The 24,675-nt window shown below is 41.0% G+C and overlaps 1 protein-coding gene across 6 annotated transcripts in view; it reads left to right on the top strand.

Annotated features, from left to right (window-relative positions):
* Positions 1-24,675, top strand: part of myo18ab (myosin XVIIIA b) — a 161,801-nt gene that overhangs the window by 47,536 nt on the left and 89,590 nt on the right. For 3 of the 6 annotated variants that reach the window (XM_028574607.1, XM_028574605.1, XM_028574606.1), the window contains 13 exons: positions 4,709-4,796; positions 6,942-7,048; positions 7,545-7,721; positions 8,202-8,412; positions 8,572-8,714; positions 9,906-10,006; positions 11,632-11,695; positions 11,903-12,047; positions 18,072-18,083; positions 21,399-21,569; positions 22,456-22,546; positions 23,336-23,528; positions 24,383-24,469. In XM_028574607.1, coding sequence (XP_028430408.1) covers positions 4,709-4,796; positions 6,942-7,048; positions 7,545-7,721; positions 8,202-8,412; positions 8,572-8,714; positions 9,906-10,006; positions 11,632-11,695; positions 11,903-12,047; positions 18,072-18,083; positions 21,399-21,569; positions 22,456-22,546; positions 23,336-23,528; positions 24,383-24,469 — 1,590 coding nt within the window. Of the gene's footprint in view, positions 1-156; positions 220-1,657; positions 1,721-3,627; positions 3,694-4,708; positions 4,797-6,941; positions 7,049-7,544; positions 7,722-8,201; positions 8,413-8,571; positions 8,715-9,905; positions 10,007-11,631; positions 11,696-11,902; positions 12,048-18,071; positions 18,084-21,398; positions 21,570-22,455; positions 22,547-23,335; positions 23,529-24,382; positions 24,470-24,675 lie in introns of all 6 variants that reach the window. The other 3 variants (XM_028574603.1, XM_028574602.1, XM_028574604.1) reach the window with 3 other exon arrangements.

The raw sequence follows: 24,675 nt of genomic DNA, 5'->3' as shown, positions 1-24,675 counted from the left end.
GTAATGTTGAGTGTGCAGAGTGTCCTTTTTTAAGAAATGCTTGAGCCTTGAGGAACAAATCACATATTCACGTTTTGTAACTTTTTGTGTGTGTGTGTAGTCATGGGCTTTGCTTCAGCTCCATCAGTGTCAATGTGTTGCTGCTTTGACCTGTAGGAGGAGCCGCTCAGTCCCACCGAGGAAGCTCAGAGACGCCTGATGAGGATCTTCAATGCCCCTGTAAATCACCCTGCTGTCCATCTGAATATTATTAATGTCTTGTTCTGGCTTTATGTCTCTTTGTACGCCCATGTCAACTCTCACATGACCAAAAATTGAAAAACAGGAAATTGTGGTGCCGTAGTTTAACGTAATGTGAAAGTATAGTTTAACAGCACTACAGACTATGGCCTTAGACTGAGTCAAATCAACACTGCTGATGTTCCCCCTTAAAAATAACTGCATTATGAGCTTCACCCTACAGTTTTACAGCAGGGTTGTTGTATTGTTGTATTCTCCATCTCCGAGTTGGCTGGCAGAACCTCAGCCCCCCTAACTTAAACAACGATTGCTCCGTTGGGCTGTTAGCATTATCACCATGCCTAACATGCTTAGTTTATTGGTGTATATTTACAGACGCTCACAGCAGAGGAAAGTATTAGCATGGTGTCTCTTTTGCCCTCCTGACTGGGACAAAACGGTGACTCATGAGGGAGTGAAATATAGTCCCCTCTGCGGGTCTCTGTCTCCAACGCTCCGCCCCTTACTTCTCCAGCTCGGTTTCATGTGCTTATTGCTTACTTACCTCTTACTTAGCTAGTAACTATCGCTGCTCTCAAAAGTCTAATCTTAGTTTCCCAGTTGAACATTTTGACTCTTTGTCTGCTTTTGAACTTTTGAAAAGTTTTATATACACACTATCGATGTCCTGATCAACATTTCTTGGCCCCGATCCGAGCCCTGTAATATGCCGTAACTGCCAATATCGAGTCCGGTCCAATTATTTATCTAAATGTTGATGAAATATATATCTGACACATTGGCAAACTATTAGGTTTATAAGCGTAAATTATTGTTATGGAATGAGTTAAAGTTTAACTGGACAATATCACTCCTGAAATAGACGTTGCGCAATCAGCTGGTTTAACTAGAGAAGATGTATCACTCTGTTGGGGACGTTGGAACTACCCAAACACTAGTGTTTGTACAGTCAGTGCTGTGTTCTCCCCTCACAGATGATCAGGGAGCACACAAACCTGACAACATACAAGTTTGTCGGGCTTGTCAGTCACCTACTCACATAATGAGTGTCAGTTAGTGACAGCAGACATGACCTGCTGGCTTACTAATGTGTCACTCTGACAGTTAACAACAACTATTTGTTTGAACTGATCTACACGTCCAAAAATCCTTGTCATTTTATCAATGTATAGGACTTATCTCCACCCCATGGTTACTCGTTGCAAAGTCATTTTCACTTTTCCATTATGCTGTCAAGTGTCCATGCTCTTTTTCTTTGTTTTTATGCACTACACTGCATTTTCTTCATCCAGAGTTCCATGTTGACCTTGTCTTCTTCTTCTCCCGTTCTTCCCCTCATTCTCTTTTCCTTCTCTCCTCACCGTACACACACTGCTTATGCTGGTTGTTGTCTCGCTGCGGTTGCTTTGTGGCTAAGCTGGAGCTGGCTGTCAGTGTTTCGTCTTCTGTCCAAGCCCCCGCGGCCTCGCAGCCCCTCCAGGTACCGCGGCCCTCCAGCCTTCCTCTGGGCCTCCTGGCTGGTGTTTGTACTCGTGTGACTTGTTTGAGTGTAAGGCCTGGAATCCTTCCTAACTTTTCCTAGTTTTCTCATTTCCCTTGTCTGTACTGCAGTATTCCCAACATGCTGAGACCAATACAAAAATCTGAAAGGCTATAAGATTTCTTGTAGTCAGCATCCATCTTTTGATGTAATGGATACTATGTGGATTGATCTAGCCCTTTACAAGTCATTGATTCCAGAACCACTATTTGACTGATCAGATTTGATTATGTTTTATTGTTAGCCTTCCTGTGACTATAACCCTGCCTGACAGTAGGAGAAAGTTTTGGGAAATTTGTTGGAAATTAAATAGAGATGGTCCGATACCGATACCGGTATCGGCTCTGATACCGCCTAAAACGCTGGTATCGGTATCGGGAAGTACTGGAGTTTATGCACCGATCCGATACCGCATAATAAAGTCCTAAAGAAAATCTACGTTAAAGTAGTTTATTTCTGTTCTTTTTCCGTTATAACTATAAAAGAAAGTTGGCATTCCTTGTTTGTGTTTGTTCATGTTTCACAAAGAGTTTAACCTGAGCCAGACCGACAACAAAGATACAAATCATATCACATCCATACAGGGATAGTAGTATACATTTGTTAAAACATAATAAAATATATGACACGTTGATATCGGATCGGTACTCGGTATCGGCCGATACGCAAGTTCAGATATCTGAATCGGTATTGGGAAGCAAAAAATGGTATCGGACCATCTCTAAAATTAAATTAAGGGAGAACCTGGATTATTATTTGGCATTAAGTGAACCACATTTTTAAAGAATGGTCTGAACGTTACCTTTATCAATGGTCTGGGAATAATGATAGTAATTTCATGTCTGTAAATCCAGTACAGAGATAGATGTAGGATATATTTAGCCTAGGTAAGGTAGTGGAAAAGTATAGGAGTACGTAATCCTAAGATTTTTCTTTTAAATGTAACCTGATGCCAAAAAAGAGTGAAACCACACATTGTTGGTTTGAGAGCAGTTAGCATTGGAGCTATTTTTTTTGTTGGACTGCAAAACAAAAACTCAGTACAATGCCTAAATAAGATGCCTGCTTCCAGTCGTTGTGCTAAATTAGGCTAAACATGTCCTAAACATATGTTTGTACTGGAAACACAGAGACCGTTGTTAACTCATCTGATGCTGGGTTTCACAGCAAACCCTAACCCCCCCCACCTTCCGAAGTCTACTTTCTAAACACGGATTGATTTATTTTTGGCTCATATTTTACACACATCATAAAGTGAGTGTGACTTATTCAGTCAAAAGCTTTTTGGCAGGTCTTTCCTTGTTTTATCATTGACATGAGGTGCAATTTGTAACACAATGGCATGCATTTCTTTTCACGCCACATCAGGCTGATAGAAGCAACATGCATGGGCTTTGTATCTTCTGTTTAGACAGTTGGCATGCATGTGTGGCGCGTCCACGCTGTCGTGTGGCTAATTATTGAGTTCAGCTGCTCCCAGTTTTCATTTCATGATGAATCTTTGTCCATGGCCCCAATTTTGTTTATTTTATTCCATGAATCTGTAAACATTTCACCGGTGAAAGTGTATTGTTAAATATTATAGCAGATCTAGCATAAAGCCAGTAAGTGGACCATAACAGGTCCTGACCACTCTTATAGTATAGCAAACTGGATTTCTCTGTCTGTCACAGGTGTGCTGGATAAGAATGATGAACTACACTTTGTTCAGATGCAATGCCCGCCTACAGCTATACATTTATCCGTGTGTGCTTATCTATGTTAACTATTTGTATGTGTGTCCGTACAACATTTGTTACTCATGTCTAACTGTGACCTTTGACCTCTTCATGCTGGCCAATCCCCAGGGATCAGTGGAAGAGGACCCTGTGGCCCTCCTTCTGGCATCTCATGCTGCAGCTCAGCAGCCCCAGGTCTGGCCTGCACTGCGCCTCCAGCCCGTCCCATGATCCCCTGCACCGTAGAATGCTGTTTGTGTGTGTGTGCTGTGTTGTGCTCTCTCCCTTTTTGCTTGTGTGTCTTGTTCACTTTTCCCGGCCAAATGATGTGACATTTGGGCAGTCACCAATAGTTAAGACTCAATTGTTTCTTTTGGTTTACATCCAAAAATGTTTTCCTTTTCTTTACTTTTTCTTGTGTGATGTGGTTAAATTAGGGTTGTCAAATGATTTAAAATATTTATTCGGGATTAATAGCAAAGTCATCGCACATTTTTTTGAATCTCATTTAAATGTACTTTTTAAAGGGATTTTTTTAAAGTTAGTTTTTAATGCTCAGGTGGTATTTGAGACTTGACATACTCTGGTGGTAACTCAGTTCACATCGACAGTACAATGCAGATCATTTTTGTCTTGTGGAGAGAACCATCTCTCTCTCTCTCTCTCTCTCTCTCTCTCTCTCTCTCTCTCTCTCTCTCTCTCTCTCATAATAAAAAGTAGGGGAGTTAAAAGGAAGTGGGGTTAAATTGTTTCTTATCCAGTTAATTTTGACAGCCCTAGTTTTTTATTGTTCAGTTGTATTTTTGTTGTGTTCCGTCTTCACTTTTGTCCCCGTTGTGTCACTGAACTGAGGTAATCCCTGGTACACTTCTTACCAGTGTTCCCTTTGAACCCCCTTCACAACCCCCTGAGGCTTGTTATATTGACATCTGTGTGGTTGGAAGTTTGTCACACACATGCACCCAGCACCCTGAAAGAGCAGCAGTGCTCAGTGGACTCTGAGACCCTCGAGTCCACTGTCATCCACTGCATGGCCGTCACGTTGGCAACCTCTTTCTTCCATAACCTTTCAGCATGTGCTGGTATCAAACTGGAAGTACTGGGGGCTTCAGAAAGACCCAGTGTGACTGTGAGTGGTCCAGTGACATGACAATAATTGTTTCCAGATACCGTCCAGTCATTTTCTCTCCTTGTTGTTTGTCTACCCCAGGTGAAGACAGAGGAGCAGATCGCAGCCGAGCAGGCCTGGTATGGATCCGAGAAAGTCTGGCTGGTCCACAAAGATGGCTTCTCCCTGGGTGAGATGGGCTTCCTCCCTAAACATTTCACTGCAGAACATGTCTCACCTTTTTGTGGGCCATTTTTCTCTCACTGTTAAAAATGTGGGTTTCTTTAAAAAAAAAAAAAAACAAAAAAACTAACTAAAACAAATTACATTTGCAATACTGAAAATGTAATCTTAATAAACCAGTGTTATTACAATTTTTTACATGACATTATTTGTGTTGGAATTTTAAAGGTGCCCTGCTACACGTATTTCATTACTTTGTGGTGATGTCTGAAGTTCTACCATGGACTCTGTAACATTGTTTGTGGAAAAAATGCCTTGGTTACCTTGTTTCAAGCCAATCTATCTTGGTATAGAAAGCCTGCAGGAAGACTCAGCTCAATTTTGTGATCGTTAATATTCAACGAACTAAGCTGCTTGACTCTGATTGCAGCTAGCCAATGAGAGCCTGGCTATTGGCATCCTTTACCCAGCGCAACTGGGCGAGCTCATGAATAGTAATGAGCTCAGGCAACACAACGTCAGACTGACCAGCTTTTGTAATTGGCCTGATTTCTCTTTCTTCTTCTTTTCAGTGGCTAGAGCTGACAGAAGGTCTGGTTATGTGAGACTATTACAAAGATAATAGGATATAAAAAGATTTTAAAATGAATTTATAATGAATGTAGTTTTCTGAATTGTGTGAGTTCAAGAGGGATGTTTTCATAAAGAAAAAATAGATTGTAAAGTTTGCAAAAAGAAAAGAAAAAGGGAGCCAAAGTGAATGGCAGTGAACTGCAGATATTCTGATGGGCAAGTGTAATGTTTCCCTGGCTTTGTTATGATTCAGTTTCCCATTAGTTTCGCATCGTTGCTGGATTGTAATATATTCCCTTTCCCTTTGAATACACCCTAACATGTGTCAGTGGGGTAGCACTGGGCTGCTGCCCCCCCCATCACTCCTCTGCTAATCTAAAATCTGAGGAATGGTGTGACTGGAAGGCTTGTATTGCTATCACACTATCTTGGCCCAAATCCCCTCTGTATACAGTTTATTTTTTATTTTATTTTTATATATCTCAGTATGACAACAATAACTTAAATGATTACGTGATTGTTACGGATGACTTTTCTGTTGATCGGCGTCTGTCAACTTCAAGTAATCAATAACCTTTCAGCTCCAGCAAATATAGAATTTTTGGGGAGTTGCATGAATGCAACAGTTTGTCCATCTGCCCAGCACTTCTGTGCAGTGTCTGTGTCTGGCTTCAGCACCAGTCTGATGTTTGAAACATACATCCTGTTATATCGCTCGACCATACGTGAATTTCTCGAGATCTCGTGGGTCCTCATGACTTCAGCTGTCAGTCATGCCGTTGCGCAACAAATCCGGAGCTGGTGGGTATTGAAGGACAGCGGAGCATGGAGCCGATCCGCAGACGTTCCGCAGTTGGTGGAAACTCGGTGTTAGAGGTGTTGATGGGCATCGTTTTTAACTTTGAGCCAAGCCAGGCTATCTATTTCCCTCCGCTTCCAGTATTTATGCTAAGCTAGGCTAACCATGTCCCTACTACGGCTTCGTGCTCACAGACATGAGAATGATATCTGTCTTGATTGTCTTACTCTCTTCAAGAGTAAATAAGTGCATTGCCCAAAAGCTGAACTCTCCCTGTTAATGATTAGAAAAGCCTTACATTGTGTAGCCGTTGTTTGGTCTGTCTTTAGGTTTGTTGCTTGTCTCCCTTTTGGCTGTGACTTTTAATCATTTGTAAGGTTTTAGTTGTATACTCTGCTGTGCATTGTACCTGGATTATTTTTATGACCACATCCACAATAACAGAAGAGACCGTTCTAATCTGTCAATCCACACATGACAAGTACACATTTTCATTAGTGCTAGACACGTGTGGAATATTGGTAAAAGGTAATAAGATCATTTTTTTCAGTCAGCAGAGGGAAAAGGTTGCATTGTCTCATGTGACTGTAAGTGGCCTGAAAAGCTGTGTTTCCATCCATGTGGTAGTCTGCACGCTTCAAAGTTTAAAACGTGAAAATCATGAGCTTCTCATGTTATGTTTTTGCCTTTTAGTTAGCCAGTTAAGAAAAAGGGATGAGTGTGAGGACTTCCAGAAGGCTAACAGCTGTCCGTTTTTTCCCCTGTCTTTTCTCTTGGCAGCCACCGTGGTGAAGACGGAGGCTGGCTCCCTGCCAGAGGGCAAGGTGAAAATCCAACTGGAGCACGATGGGACAGTACTGGAAGTGGACGAGGACGACGTAGAAAAGGTGAATGGGGAGATGGCTCCAAATTGTTAATGGTGTTGCAGCAGTAGGACTCTGTTTGATCCTAAATGTTCAGTTTGATACACACTGTTCCATACCATTTTTATGCTTTTATATTATAAGATTTTATATATTTTTTATAGACCTCCTCATAGAATCAGATCTCATCATGTAAAGTGAGAACGTACATTATAACATTTCTATCAATGATCACTGTATTTTACAGTGTACCACAGTATTAGCAATTGCAAGAAATTGTATATATAATTGTATGTACTAGTGCAGTGCCTGTTTGGAGCGTGTGCCTGTTCGGAAAGTGCCGATTGCTTGGTTCCCTGTATTTTCTTTCACAACGTTCGATAAGGCTCCGCTGCGGCTCCTCTAGAGATGCGGCGTACCAGTTTCTCTCCTACTAGTTGAGTGGCATCATGGTCATATCTCTCTCTCTCTCTCTCTCTCTCTCTCTCTCTCTCTCTCTCTCTCTCTCCTCCGTGTGCAGGCCAACCCTCCATCATACAACCGATCAGAGGACCTGGCTTCACTGCTCTACCTGAATGAATCCAGTGTGATGCACTGCCTGAGGCAGCGCTATGGAGGTAACCTCATCCACACCTACGCTGGACTCAATACGGTCATCATCAACCCCCTAAGCACACCCTCCATGTACTCTGAGAAGGTAAGTTTAAGACTGATGACGGGCAAGCTGATTTAGACCCAATCTATCTAAGCAGACCTCCGTGTTTACCTTCATATCTTTAAACGTTACAGTTACGGCTGAAAATGACAACAGAAATAAACAAGTTTGCCAAATTCACATATCTCCGCAGTTAAAATCAACGGCCATCTGTCTACCTGGAAAGTGATTTTTGTGTAAGCGTGACGTCATGGTGATTCGGTCCCTAGCCCATGGTTTTACAAGACATGTTCACCTATCATCTTTGGGTGTCCATGTCGTGTGAGCAACACATGCAGAAAAAAGTGCATAAACTCAATTTCGATTTGAAAACATTAATCGTTCAGCCCTAATTGTCCCACATATTGAATAAGTGGCTTGGATTTGATCCCCTCTGTGCTTTTGTGTTTGTCCTTCTCCCGTGCGCCCCCCCCCTGTCTGTCTGTGTGTGTGTGTGTGTGTGTGTTCTTTCCTCCCCATCAGGTGATGCACATGTTCAAAGGCTGTCGGCGCGATGACTCTGCACCTCATATCTACTCGGTGGCCCAGTCGGCCTATCGCAACCTGCTCACCACCCGGCAGGACCAGTCCATCGTGCTGCTGGGCAAGTCCGGCAGCGGCAAGACCACCAACTGCCAGCACCTGGTCCAGTACCTGGTCTCTATCGCCGGCAGCACGGGCAAAATCTTCTCCGGTACGCCGGCAGAGTCCTCACAAAAACACAGGGGCAGACACACAGTAGAGGAGTAGCTAGACGTGTCAAATGTCTTGTAGTTAATAATATTAACAACATAACTGATCCCCCCCAAAACAAAAGATGACATCCGATTTGACATTTGTTTTGGTGACACAGCTGAGAAGTGGCAGGCGGTCTACACCATCCTGGAGGCTTTCGGCAACAGCTCCACCTCTATGAACACCAACGCCAGCCGCTTCTCCCACGTAGTGTCCCTCGACTTTGACCAGGCTGGCCAGGTGGCCTCCGCGTCTATCCAGGTAACACACACACACACTCTCTCTCTCTCTCTACTGCTCACTGGCTTACATTATACACAGTTATTCCTCAAAGGAGTTTGCTACTTATTGTATAGCCTAACACATTTTACTTTAAAGTGCTCATATTATACTCATTCACACACACTAGGGGGTAACGATTTGAGGAAAAAATTTAATTGCGATTAGATTTTTAGCTAAATATTGCACCTTCTACAATCATGTTACAGTGGCGCCCATAAGTTTATGGATCCATGCTAAAGTTGACTAAAAAGAGGAATAAAAAAATCATATTGTGGAAATTGATCTTAATGCCTTAATTAAAAGAATTAAGAACAATCCGACCTTTAAGGACACCAGTTTTCTTTGTGAATGAATAATGTATCGTAAATAAATAAATGGTCTTCCTTAAAATACAGGGGGCATAAGTAAGTACACCCCTATGTTAAAGTCCCATAGAGGCAGGCAGATTTTTATTTTTAAAGGCCAGTTATTTCATGAATCCAGGATACTATGCATCCTGATAAAGTTCCCTTGGCCTTTGGAATTAAAATAGCCCCACATCATCACATACCCTTAGATACCTAGAGATTGGCATGGTGTACTTTCCATAAGATCATCTCTCAATGCAAATCAAACCAGCTATTAGGCTAACAGAAATAAAACCATGCCAATCTCTAGGTATGGTGAAGGGTATGTGATGATTTGGGGCTATTTTAATTCCAAAGGCCAAGGGAACTTCATAGTCAACTTTAGCATGGGTTCATAAACTTATGAGCACCACCGTAAATAAAGTCATGCAAAATAAATGAAAGATCCACTGAATATAGGACACTTCTGTAAACAATCTGTGATATGTAACATTATTCCAGCATTTATCTTATAAAACCAGTAAATATAATACTAAAAAGAGGGAATGTTTTCCCTCTTTTTAGTATTATGTTTACTTTTTACACCAAATGTTAACACCAAACATTCAATTAATCACGGTCTTCACAATTAGCTAATCGCATTCTTTCAAATCTCAAAATCTCTTTCCATTTGAAATCGACACACAAAAACATTTTTGTTTTTCATTTGGAGGCCACAGTTCTGAGACAAAAGGGTTTTAAAGGGGATAAAAATCTCTCACACACACACACACACACACACACACACACACAGTGAGTGTACTGAGGGTCTCCTCCGTGTTAGACGATGCTGCTGGAGAAACTGCGGGTGAGCAAACGGCCCGAGGCAGAGTCCACCTTCAACGTCTTCTACTACATGATGGCGGGAGCCGACAGCACCCTGAGGTGAGTCCTCTTCCACTTAACAGAATGACAGTAATACAAATGAAGTCTTATCCAAGGTATACATAACTTTTGTGATTCGATTACAAAGGCGGTGTCTTTTTTTTTCAATTAAGTTCCGTGATTTATTTATAATGATCAAGGGCACTGCTTGGAGAACCTAGTACATGTTTTTTGATGGTAGGGGAAACCGGAGCACCCGGAGGAAACCCACGCAAACATGGGGAGAACATGCAAACTCCACACAGAAAGGACCGGAACCACCTGGTTTTCGAACCTAGAACCTTCTTGCTGTGCGGCCACAGTGCTAACCATTGGGCCACCATGCTGCCATATCTCAGCTGTCCTATCCCTTAAAGGTGGAAATGCCCAACAAAATAATCTAAAAAATGATGTTAATTATAATATTAGTCCTGTTAAGTAATTCAATTCAATTTTATTTATAGTTAATTTATTTATTACAAATCATAACAAGAGTTATCTCGAGACACTTTACAGATAGAGTAGGTCTAGACCACATTCTATAATTTACAAAGCCCCAACAATTCCAACAATTCCAGTAATTCCCTCAAGAGCAAGCAGTGCGACAGTGGCGAGGAAAAACTCCCTCTTGGGAAGAAACCTCGGACAGACCCAGGCTCTTGGTAGGCGGTGTCTGACGGGCCGGTTGGGGATATGATGAACAGTGGTGATAATAGTCAAATTAATAATAATTCTTAATGTAAACATGAACCTGGTTCATTATGAAAAAATATCTGAGGGTTGCTTCTTGCTTGTACAATTTACAGCAGAAGTTCTCTGAGAATCTCTTTTATATCCTAGCAAAATTAGAATTGTAACTGAAATGTCCCTAACCAGATGAATATCAAATCGAAAATGTATCCAAATCAGGACTTTGTGAATCGGAATCGAATTGATTCGGGTAATCATTGGCAATACCCAGCCCTATGTTGTAGTTATTCCAGGTCGGTTGGTGTTGAGAGTCAGGAGATGATCCAGTTCTTTAGCCTGTTGATCTCATTTAGATGATATTAAACAGGTTTGATGACATTTGATGTGTGAGAGTGCGACAAAATAAAATAGGTAAGATAGCAGTGTTCTGTGGGTGAGATAAAAAAAAAAAACTTTGCTCACCTCACTCTTATTAACTCATTTACGGATCAAACTCAATTTCACTACGGGGCCACACTGGAAATGACGATCACATCAAGTGCCAGACATAGAGTAGAGTTTATTCTATTTATGCTATTTACAGGACCACTCAAGATTTCAGGTTCTCAGGATTTTGGGTTTCTTTTAGAGATGCAGTTTGCTTTGTCTGAAATCACTCCTTTCCTTTCTATTTCTGATATACAGTAATTAACACTCAGTTAACTCAGTGTACTTGAATGAACAGCAAAATGTCGTTTCGGGCTTTTGAATCCGTATCATTTGGCGTCACAAATGTCCGATAGTGTTGGATAAACTGAATCAAAAGACAGTGTTGTTGAAATTCATGTGACATTGAAAACATGTACAGCAACATCCAGAGGTGTTAGCATTTCACTGGCTCATCCCACAATGTTCCCCCTCTCTACCTCTCTACCTCTCTACCTCTCTCCCTCTCTTTCTCTCTTCCTCTCTTCCAGGACCGAGCTGCACTTTAACCACCTGGCTGAGAATAGTGCTTTTGGGATCCTCCCGCAGTCTAAGGTAATCATGCCAGATTTCTGAGCCCTATATTACAGCCCGGTGAAACAGGATTTTTAAGGCGATATTTAGTATAGTTTAAAGAAACGTATGAAGATACATATACACATTTTTGATGAGTACAATGAATGGAAGTCGGAGTTTGCTGCTGCAACATTTCCACTTCCTGTCAGGGATCTCTAAAGTTTGATGTGATCACATCCTCCCCAGCCTGAAGACAAGCAGCGCGCCTCGCAGCAGTTCACCAAGCTACAGGCAGCCATGAAGGTGCTGGGCATCTCCGGGGAGGAGCAGAAGGCCCTCTGGCTCATCCTGGGGGCCGTGTACCACTTGGGGGCCGCAGGAGCCACTAAAGGTAGGAACTCCCTACTGACCGACTGCACATACATCCAATCTCCAGTACGTCACATCTCTGGAAGATTATGCTTACTGGTCCTTACATAATGAGAAGATAAAAAATAGGATGGGACGCGCTCAACTCGCGTAGATACTTAGAAAGCTTTGAATGCTGGGTGCTGGATTCTAAAAGTGAATAATCCTAAATAAAGCTGCTAGGACAGCACTCCCAGTTTGATAGTTTATTGCCACACAACGGACGTTTCGGGCAGCGTGGGTTTAATTATCAAACCAATACTGCACAGGTGGAGTAAATCATCCACAACTAGCCCTTCAATCCCAACATGATGAAAACAAAGCATCAGAATCCTGCCCGTGGCTTTAGGTGCTCCACAGCAGCCCTGTAGTATTTAACGTCTTGCCGAGGCGTAGAGGCCTTCAAGCTCAGTTCAGACCAAAGATTCGTCATGAGACGAGTTGAAACTACTTGCAATGTGCCGGTCGCAGGACATTTCAGGCTTTTTTTTTTGCTGCTGGATATCATTTTAGCGTCTTACAGTATGAATGAAGATAGTGATGGTGAGATACTTGCTGCAGCGAAACCATCAGCTGGTTTGAGTTAAGCTGAGACGGGCAGGTTCAGACCGCTGCAACTTTTTCCCTGCAACCATCTAAAACGTTTTCGACTTAGCCAATCTTTGGTCTGAGCTGGGCTTTAGAGAGCGAGAGAACAAGCCAGAAGAAAGGCCCACTGAGATGGGGACAAACCTACCCAGAACAGTGAGCAGATGAATCCTTCAGAGGACCTGGCCTGGCTCCTCCTCCGTAAATGAGAATAAAAAGTGTGTGTTCTTATCTTGTAATGGTGAATCAGACTAATGACACAATCTCCAAAACACTTTGTTCATTCCTTTCACAAAACTGACACCAAAGACTAATCTTTTCATTTGAGTGTTGAATGTAAAGCCTGTTAGATGAACTAACACTTCAAATAGACGAAAGAAATGCATGTCATCTCCTTTGTCTTTCTCTAAAACTTTTCACCTCAGGCTTTCCCCCAGAAAAGTTGTTTAGCACGGTGGCAAGTGTCTTTTTTTTCCGACGAGGGCCCAGAGTCCCAGAATGATGGCAGCATTAATGTAGAGCCCTGTGATAACAGAATAATGGACGGAATTGCGAAACTGAGAATTTAAAAAGACTATAAGGCAGACTCCATAGGGCCCTACATTAAGTCAGTGCTAAAATCTAACTGGAGATTTCGAAATATGACTACGTCTTAAGTTTCCAACTGAGCCACCCCACTGTAACTGTAGTTGAAAAAACGTCATAAAAATACATTACAAAATAATTCCCAGTGGCTTAGGCCTGGTGGGGGGCAACTTGCAAAACACTATTGATTTTTATCTCCTGCACTGGTCCACGCTCAGTATACTTAAAGCAACACCAAAGCACTTTTCCTCTTTTGTCCCCCTACACATTTTGGAAGCGTAATTGTCCATTACCACTGTCCTAAGTTTCTTATGTCTCATTCGAACTACAGATCCGCTACACGATCTGGCAAACTTGCATAGTGCGGTTATAGCCGATAGAGGGCAGCAAAGCGAATGCAGAAGTGCCATTCACCCTGTTACGAGTTGATGAACCACTGAAACGATTTTGGAGACATTATTTTAGGGTACAAAATAATCTTTGGTGTTGCTTTAAGGGATTGATGTCACTCACTGTGTTCCATCGCCTTTTGTTAAATGACTGGGCAATGTTGAAAGGGAAAGACCAAAAGCACTGGAAAATCAATTTACTCTGCAAGCTGCAAGGCTTTCATTCAATTAAGAGTTGAAAGATAGTGGGCATTAGCGCTCACTTTACTATTCATTAGGCACGTCAGGAAAAATGTCGGCCTCTTGCTTTTTGCAGAGGCGCATTAGATCAACTGAGGATTCCAGAGAAGGGCTGGGTGTTCAGTGGAGGATAACGCAGTCCAGTCAGACCCCACCACTAACTACAGGGTCATCAGAGAGTGACTAAACATCACTCTGGCACTGTGACAACAGCAAATCATTTTATACCTCGTGGGCAGAGGTGTATAAAGTACTAGAGACCCATACTTGAGTAAAAGTACAAGTGCTCTATCAAAAACGTGACTTGAGTAGAAGTGCTCTTTAAGTACAACACTTAAGTAGAAGTACTAAAGTATTCAAAAAATGTTAATGTTAAGTATTGCAAGTAGTTTATTTTAAAATTTACTACTCAAGTACTGAAAATAAAAGTACAAGTATTGTGTTATGTAGTTATTAATGAAAGCAGTCAAAAGTTTGAATATCATATTGTTTATATTATGTCAAATGTTTAGCCAAAGGAATTAACAAATATTAAATATATTATATTAAAAATAACAAATATTAACAAATACTCAAAGAAAATGTACAATTATCACACTGTGCAAGTAAAATGAACATTCTCTCCAGCACAGTAACGATTAAAGCCCCAAAAAACATAAAAGTTAGCAAGCTAGCAAAATACAGATAAACTAGCAGCTTCCCATCACAGGGTCAAACGGTTAACATTCAGGACTCACTGCAGACTGAAACAACTCCGTACTAGCTTACTCTGCTGCAACAATAGCTAAATAGAAAGAGTACAAACTTACATTGTCTCTGACTTCTCAACAGGCAACCGCCGTAATGAAAAGAAACATCAGGCGATCGTGTGGATTTCTTACGTAATTAGCATACGTAACTAACGTACACGCACTGTAACCTCCACAGTCTCCGTAGCGTGAGGAATTCACAGCAGTAACGATGCAGCACATAAAAAATCTATCGGAGGAAAAGTATTAAACTCATCGAAGATATGTACTCAAGTAAAAGTGGAAGTAGGAGAAAAAAATAATACTCCAGTAGAGTACAGATACAGCCTTTTAGTACTTAAGTAGAGTAGTGAAGTAGTTCTACTTCGTTACTAGATTTGTAACAGTGGAACCAAGAGAGAAGAAGAATTTTGGCCTCACGATTTTACTTTTTTTTTTTTTTTACATTGTAAATGCAACTTAATACATTTTGACCTACATTTTGTTGGAGGGCAACACGTTCTTAATCTTCCCTTTTATTCTCATATCTCTGTCTCCGGGCACTCAATTTATTTATTTCCCCCAGCAAATTGATTCTCTGTCCTGCCAACCATGTATTCATTCCCCTCAGATCATTACTTCAACATTTAATGACAACATGGCCCTGCTTAAATGACCAGAAACGGCTAAAAATGAAATGTAAATCCTTCTCATAACAGCAAAAATAAATAAAAAATCAGACTAGAGTTTACTTTCTACAAAATGCCACTAGGTGTCAGGCTTGGCATGTGGATGAACGCACTATCAGCTGGCACGCATCATCAGCTGGCAGCATGCTGACTGCAACAACAAGCAGTACTTGGTGTTTTTCCATCAAATGCCGTTAACATCACACTGAATTTTCATTTTGTAGAATGGAAAAATGCTGGTCACCAAATGACAAAAACCAATGTCCTCACTCTAGTGGGATGTAACCAAGTTTGGGTTGTATTTGTTCAGGTTATGTCAGGGATTTCTGAGAAGTGTTTCCAGTATTTCCAGCAAATGTTGGAGCCTGGCTGCAGGGATTTGTGCACATTCAGCCACAAGAGCATTAGTGATGTTTCAGCGTTCCAGTGTATCCCAGAGGTGTTGGATGATGTTGAGATCACGATTCTGTGCAGGCCAGTCAAGCTGTATAACACCAAACTGGACAATAAACCATTTGTCAATGGACCTGGCTTTGTGCATGGTCATTCTCATGTTGAAACAGGAAAGGGCTTTTTAAGTGCCACAAAGTTGCAATCACAGAGTATAATTGATGGGCCAAGACCAAACCAAGATAACCAGAACCGTATGGGCTGAAATATGTGCCACCAGAAACTGAATTTGAATCATTTATATTTGAATTTGAATTGCTAAACTTAAATACTTGCAATGAAAAACTGAATTTGAATCACATAATTTTAAATTGCATTGTTTAATTTGAATCATTGCGTTGAAAAACTGAATCTGAATAGTATAATTTTAAATTGAATTTATTCGTTTGGAACTATAAAATGTGATCCTCACTGAAAATTCAACTCTCTATTTATCTTCACATTCAGTTCTCACAATTCAAATTCAGTTCTCACAATGAAATTTGAAGTTTATGTTTAGGGACCCTCATTATGCTACAGTGAAAGTGCGGTGCTATTTTGAGCCCTGTTAGTGGTATAGAAATAGCGATTTATTTTTACGTTACCCGTGGCCCCGACGACTAGCTTTATAAGAGAATCCATATCCGTCTTTGCGAGAGGGATAAAAAAAAAAAACCGCAAAGAAAATAAAAAACTTGCTAAAAAAATATGTACGACCCCTGCCAAAGCACAGACTAATATTATCACAGGACCTCGTGTTTGGCGAAATATGGTAGGTTATTTGCAGGAATTTGTACTTGACAAATTACAGACATGGCCGATTCGCACAAGATTAAGATCACAGACAACCTAATCATTACAGATGCCTAGAGGTCACCAGGTAATACTAATCCCGTGCGATTAGTTACTTTAGTTCGAGGACATTGTACTATCTTTTCTTTGGAAAACCCCTCAAGGACTCCTGGAAGTCCACAGAATATAATTTTTCTATCTACTGGAGCGGCAATAATATATATATATATATATATATATATATATATACACACAGTACAGGCCAAAAGTTTGGACACACCTTCTCATTCAATGTGTTTCTTTATTTTCATGACTATCTACATTGTAGATTCTCACTGAAGGCATCAAAACTATGAATGAACACATATGTAATTATGTACTTAACAAAAAAGTGTGAAATAACTGAAAACATGTCCTATATTTTAGATTCTTCAAAGTAGCCACCATTTGCTTTTTTTGATAACTCTGCAAACCCTTGGTGTTCTCTCAATGAGCTTCATGAGGTAGTCACCTGAAATGGTTTTACCTTCACAGGTGTGCTTTGACACGGTTAATTAGTGGAATTTTTTCCCTTATTAATAAAAAAGCTGCAATCACGGAAGGCTTGTATCACGTGGACACACCAACAGTTTTGTTGTAATTACTTAGAATTCCTAAAGGGGGACGACAGAAACTATACCCACTATAGCTTTAAAGTGTACTCCGTTCTGCTGCATTCTGCTAAAATATGACAAATTGCTTGTTGAATTTAAAACAAACGAATAGAAATTATTTCTAACTTTCTTTTATTGAAAGAATTGAACATTGAAACTTATATAAAAGGCAGCACTAAAAAAAAGAGTGAGTTTCTTTTCAAAATGTTATTTTCTACTGATATTTTCCTTCAACTAACACAAAAAGGTTTCTATTGCAAAAAGTCACAGCCTTTTGCGATATGTATATTGCGCCAGTTTACGATAAAAAAAATATATATATATATATATATATATATATATATATATATATATATATATATATCTATCTCTCCCCTCCCCCCCCCTCCCCTCCTCCACACAGTGTAGGTAGTAGCCAAGGAGGACATGGAGGATTAATAAACACGATGGACTCTTCAGAAGAGGTCATTATCTTCACTCGAGTTCCTGCGCGCGAAAGTTGCCGGACACCACAATCTTTCGAACATAGCCATACTGAGAAATACAGAGAGAGTTGTGTGGAGCCGACAGTCTTAATTAGCTTTTTATCAACTCATTAGACAATGGCTTAAATGTAACGGACGTTCATTTATATCAAAAAGTTACGCACTTAAGCTGTTTATTTATCGCAAGTCATATCCGTGTCGCATATTTCCTCATATGGTGCAGCCCTACCATCCACTGATATAAACCAGGGGCTCGACCCAACAGTAACATGTCTAACCTCTTACACAGCATGATGGTGTTTTCAGTGTTGTTTAATGCTCATGTCATGTTTTCCTGTGTCTGTGAATTGATGAATCTGTGACCTGTGTTAACTCTAACCCCCCCTCTCTCTGCTTGCATGTTTGCATGCTGTGCCCTATCAAACGCAGTCGGAGATGAAGGTAATGGAAAAACAACACACGAGTTGTTGACAGTTTTCACTTAAAAAAAAAAAAAAACTTTATTTCAGAGGCTCTGTTTGTATTTTGTCTTAATGCCTTTATCATTCCTTCCAGACTTTAAGACATTAGCATTTTTATTGTTTCAGCTCCTCCCTCCCCTCCCCTCTTCATCTCCTTTCTCTCTTGTGTTTTCGTGTTTGCCTCATGACGACTCTCCGCGCTCCCTGTCTCAGCCTTTTTCTCTTCCAAGAGATGAAAATCACGGGGATCAGAACTTTGCTGTCCCTTTTCAAACAGCTATGTCTGATGCCTCCCAATGTTGCCCACATTCAACACATTCTCAAAAGCAAAGTAAAGCTTGTTCATTTCCACTTCTCTAGTTAGTGCTTTAACTTTATACCACAGAACTTGTATTCCCCAGTTTCCCTTGTGTATCCCCATGAAGTCTGTGCTTGGCAGGGACTCCTGCTGATTTGCTAGCTGTGTGTTTAAGCTCTTTGATTGGCTGGCTGCGCAGGCTGTCATGCTGCCTTGTGCCCTTTCAACGCATGGGCTTTGAATCGCCTCCAGACCAAATGGAGAAGCACTCCTAATACAGACTGATAGTCAGGGTATGATCAACAGGAACTAGCACAAACCTAAATCTGAATTGTTAGATTTGTAATCAATGTGTTTTCCACCACATATGTCAGAAAACACCCAATTTAACTGTATACAGCTTTTATTTCATTTGCTCAAATGCCTATAGTAGTAAACATACGATGGCTTTTGACAGTTGTGATCATTTATCAGGGAGCTGATTTCCTCCTCACGGTTTACTATTGCACTTCCATAAGTTGGGGCAAATGCAAGAAACAGATGTAAAAAAAAGAAAAAGAAAAAGATGCTCAAAAACAAAACGGTACAGCCCATATCTAGACATGTAGTATATCATGTCGGTTAACCTCCAAAAATTAGATCCAACACTTTTCATAATTCCGCTCCAGTCAAAAGTTTGGACACACTTTCTCATTCAAGTGAATGGCAAAGTGTGTCCAAACTTCTGACTGGTGCTGTATTTTGTCAAAACTGTCCACAAGCCCACATATTCAACTGACGTTACTCAGTCATCTTCTCAGACTTAACAAAACAGAGCCACAGAAAACATTAAACAGCTGTTTTCACAGGCTGAATAGTCGTCCTCATGACTGGTAACTTGACTTTGACATAAAAAAGTGGAGTTAAATACACAGCAGAGCTCTTAATGTCTCTATCATTAGAGATAACAAAAAGTCTTCAGCATTTTTTATCAGAGTATATATTTGAAGTGCGATATCCAATGCAGAAGCATCAGTCATTATTATTATTATTATTATTATTTAGCCTCTTTAGGTAGAATCAAGCATAGTCAATATAGAAAATGACAAGATTCGGACTAAAAATAACAAGATCGAGGCATGATGGGATTGATCATGGAAATTGGTGATGGAAAACATTCCAACAGCGCTGGATCCTACACCGCATATTGTAACGCAATGGCATCTTTCATTAGCACCCGCGTCTTTCAAAATCCACACCTCCAGTTTGAAAAAAGTCACAAACTGGGATTGGAAAGAGATGAATGGGGATCGGGCAAGATGGTCAGTGGTGGCGTTTAAAGGTCCCATGGCATGAAAATGTCACTTTATGAGGTTTTTTAACATTAATATGTGTTCCCCCCTCCCTGCCTATGGTCCCCCAGTGGCTAGAAATGGCGATAGGTGTAAACCGAGCCCTGGGTATCCTGCTCTGCCTTTGAGAAAATGAAAGCTCAGATGTGCCAATCTGGAATCTTCTCCTTATGAGGTCATAAGGGGAAAGGTTACCTCCCCTTTTTCTGCTTTGCCCACCCAGAGAATTTGGCCCACCCATGAGAGAGAGACATCATTGCTTTCAAACCAGCAAGGTGGCAGTTGGTCAAGGCCACCCTCCACCTTGCCCCCCCCTCTCTCCTCCTCAATAGCATTTAAAGCTACAGACACAGAAATGACACATACTAAGTAAAGCTCATTGTGGGACTGGCTCTAGTGGCTGTAATTCTGCACCAAGGCTGAATTTTGGGAAAGAGACTTCAGATACAGTATTAGGGGACCTCTAGGGTTTGTATAAAAGCAATCAAAGAGCACCATGTCATGGGACCTTTAAATGTTCTTCCAATTTTCTGCCACTTTCAATGGGTGTATCAACATTAATGTGCAGCATGGCTAAATTGGCTGTAGTTTAAAAAAAGTAAGCACAGACAAATTAAAAAAAGATGTTATGTGTTATCATGGACTAAAATGGTCCTCTCTCCATTTAGGAATCATTTCCCACAGCAAGGTGAGCATCCAAGTCTGTCAGTCAGTCATTTGTAGTCCACTCCTCTATACATGGATGCTATGTGATGGCACCATGATGTACAGTAGGCACACAGGGAATCAGGCCTGTTGTTTGAACAGTTAGAAAAAGAACTAAATGTTCTATTGATGGAATCTCAACACATAAGTTGTCAGTTTTCACACAACTCCCACAGTCGTTTTTTCAGTATCCAGACAAAATACCTTTCGCTCCTGTCAGCAACAGACAGAAAACATCTCTTTAGGACATACACACATGCTGTGAGGATTGACTATCAGGGTTAAAGGCTAAGACTATGGTTGATGCTGATTTGTACTTTTACAGTGGGTTTTCAGTTCATGTTAGCTTTAGCACAGAAAAAGCCAACGCTTTCTGATGTATCTCAATTCAGCATCCTTTTTACTAATGCTGGGACGTTATGCTTTCGTCCCGATCAAATTTTTTTCCTGATACTTGGGTGCCGATTTGTGTTGCGATTTTCATTTATTGCGATTCTAGAAGTATTGCGACTTTCTTTTCCTTTTTTAACAAAAAAAAAAGTTGAATAATACACTTCTAGAGACAGTATATATCATGAGACATTTTCTAAAAAACCTTTTCAAAGAAGAATGCACATCGCAAGTCAGGCAGTAAAGAACATAAACATGGATTTTCTGCTTTCGCTTTTGTTTTGTTGGAAACGGATATGATGTAGTCGCCGTCAGCGGTACCGTATAAACAGAATATATAATTAGGACATTCATGGGTAAAACAATATCCATTCTGTGGAAAAGAATTGTCGCACAGAAAAATCAAGATGCGTACGAATTTCAAATTTTTTTTCCCCCACCCCTACTTTTTACCCTGTTCATCCTCCAGCCTCTCTATCTTTCTATAGCTTTCATCTTTATTATCTTTCTTCCTCAGGTCCGTGTTACATATCTTTTTGTATTTTAAATATTTTAACTTTTTCTCTTTTAGCGGGACGTAGGCAATTTGCCCGTCATGAGTGGGCCCAGAAGGCAGCCTACCTGCTGGGCTGTACCTTAGAGGAGCTGTCCTCCTCCATCTTTAAGCACCAGGCCAAAGGACTGCAGCACTCCACCTCCTTCAGAGGGGGGCCAGACGAGGCCGGCCAAGGCGACAGCTCAGGTAAAAACCCAAACTGAGTCTGGGATCTCCTTTGTAAGATCATTTGCACACTAGTCTATATCGACGACGTTTTGTTTATGAGATAGTTCTGGTTCGGCCAGATGTCCCTCTGAGCTAGAACGGACAATCAATTTATATTTATCTTTCTTTTTGAGGAAAATTCTCATCACACACTCGACAGCTATTTTAATTCCAGAGCTCACCTCCCTATGTACCCATGTTCCACCAAAACAAGTTCCTTCCCAAGGCTCTTTTGCAGCGGCACTGTACCTTCGTCCGGCACTTAGCACTGCCCAATGGTAGCGATCGGTTTAAAGTATGCAAATAAACCAGAGCACGTTTTTCTCCCATCCCGGAGTGCTGTGTGGACTAGCCAGACCCTCCTCCGCAACGTTGTGGAGGAAGGTCTGGCAATGCCAGACTATGTGCACACTGACATGTTGGCTTTTCACTGAAAATCCAATGTGGTCAGTTGTGGTTGCCCCTACCCACAGTTTAGAGAAGTGCAGTTTAACTGAGATAATATTTCTGCACCATTGATGAAGACTTGCCTGGATATGGGAAGCTCTTGTCCTGATAAGATATAGTCTACAATTAGGATTTAAATCTGAGAAAGTCTTATTAAAAAAAAAAAGAAAACTACTAAGAATGTGACTAAACTTTTGATGCCAGCTTTTATAATAGGCCATTCTCTGTACATAAACACATTATGGTCTGGACCCAAAATAGTTGAGTTGAGATTTGATATTTTTTGCTTAGAAAAAGTAAAAATGTAACCCTTAAACACATGTGCTGGCCCTGAGCAACATCAGGTGTAGACTGGGGGTTGATTAGAAGTGACTTGATTTGACGTTGGTCATCCTGACTCAGATCTGTTGTCTCTCAGGCTCTAAGGTCACAGCTCTGGAGTGTTTGGAGGCCATGGCATCCGGACTCTACTCGGAGCTCTTCACTCTCGTCATCTCCCTAATTAACAGGTAAGACCTGGCAAAATGGTGCCCCCAAATATATTACTTTTATTATTTTGATCCTATTGGGAGTCCTTCTTCAAACGAGTTAATGATGTCGTTGCCATATATGTCTGTTTATTACAAACAGCTTCTGACTCAAAGTCTCTTTACAAATACTGACATGGGATGCAGATTCATACCTACTTTCGTCCCACTGTGAAGTCTTTTTTTCCTCTTCCTCCATTTTTCCTCAACCCTCCGTTTTTTCCTCTAAACTTCTTCACTCCTGTTAAGGGATGGTTATCAAGAACCGGTACTAAACTGGTACCGGTTCTGCACTGGTCAGGACCGAAATATCAATAAGCTCCTGGACAATCAACCCTGCTATCAGATTTTATGTAAAGCCACCGGGGGCCCGCTGGGTCTAGGCATCTGAGAATTTTTTTTAAAGTGCTCATATTATGCTTTTTGGGCTTTTCCCCTTTCCTTTATTGTGTTATATATCTTTTTTGTGCACGTTATAGGTTTACAAAGTGAAAAAGCCCAAAGTCCACCCCAAAGAGACCATCTTCCAGAGAAAGCACTGATCACAAACTGTTCCAAACAGCTCTATTGTAGTCCAGCCTTTACTTCAGTAACACACGTTATAATGCTCACCTAGCTGCTAGCGTGGCACGCCCTCATACAATGCAACTGACAAGCTAGTAGTCCTTACCTAGATGTGTATATGTGTATAAATATATGTGTGTATATGTGCAGCAATCTGCAGCTTCCCAGTGTCAAAGCTTCATCACATGATCTTTTTGTGTCCCTCAGGGCTCTGAAGTCCAGCCAGCACTCTCTGTGCTCCCTGCTGATCGTGGACACTCCGGGTTTCCAGAACCCCCGGCTGGCTCAGCAGCAGCGGGGAGCCACGTTTGAGGAGCTCTGCCACAACTACACCCAGGAGAGGCTGCAGACCCTGTTCCATGAACGCACCTTCGTCCAGGAGCTGGACCGATACAAGGAGGTGCTGCTAAGCACAACACTAAGCACTGGCATGCATGGACAGAGCACACACATATTAGCACATTAGCTTTTTTTCTATCCTTAATGGTTGGGTCGTTCAAGTTTACAACAAAATTATATATTTTCATTTTATTTACTTTTTTTAAAGATAATCTTTTGGGCATTTTGGCCTTTAATCGATAAGACAGCTGTAGACAGGAAAGGGGAGAGAGAGAGGTGTAAGACATGCAGCAAAGGGCTGCAGGTTGGAATCGAACCCTGAGCCGCTGCGGTAAGGCTTGGGCCTTGGTACATGGGGCGCACGCTCTACCAGGTGAGCTACCAGGGCAACCTGATAGTTTGGGTTTTGAGATGCTCGCCTCCACCCCAATACAGTGAAGGCCAATGGAAATGTATTGGTCCACGGCATTAGGGGAAAAAAAAATTGGAAACTTTGGATAATCAACAGAACACAACCGTGTTCAAAGGTTTTCTTATGGACTTTTAGTTCCAACGAAAACTGTTCACATCAAAGTTTTTGGATTATCCTGGAATCCATTCACCTTCATTGTTTTGGGTGGAAGCTAAAATCTCAGACAGTTATCGCACAACTATGTGCATGGATAGATACCACCAGAGGTAGCTTAGAAAGACACATTCAAATCAAATTAACTGAATTATAGTGCTCTGCAAAATCCAATAATATATATTATAGATTAAGATTTTTGCTGATTATGTGCTAATACAAATGTACACTCACACAACCCAATCTACAGTATTGCATAGCTTCAGTTGTGATTTATTGATGCTCTCATCTTCTGCTGGTAAATCTCCTCTAGGTTACTAACCTAAGCCTTTATCCCCTCCTGCATCTAGGAAAACATAGAGCTTGCTTTAGATGACATAGAGTCCAGTACCTCACTGTCTGTAGCAGCTATTGACCAAGCCTCAACCCAAGCTCTGGTAAGCACAAGAAACATCACAACACTCTCTGTTTCAGGCATCTCTATGCATGTGATGTCTTTGTGTTCTGTTCCCATCTGAAATCTGTCATGAAAACAAGTGAAAAAAAAATATTCTGCTGTTCATCTGCTAGGTGTTGGTAGCTTACCACTCGTGACATTTTGTCAAATTAAATCTTTCCCATTAAACAGAGACAAAAGCAGGCA

Source organism: Perca flavescens, chromosome 3 (genome assembly GCF_004354835.1).
Source record: "Perca flavescens isolate YP-PL-M2 chromosome 3, PFLA_1.0, whole genome shotgun sequence".
In the NCBI taxonomy this organism is placed as follows: domain Eukaryota; kingdom Metazoa; phylum Chordata; class Actinopteri; order Perciformes; family Percidae; genus Perca; species Perca flavescens.
The sequence above is the reverse complement of the archived record's forward strand: the minus strand, read 5'-3'. Positions and strand labels throughout refer to the sequence as shown.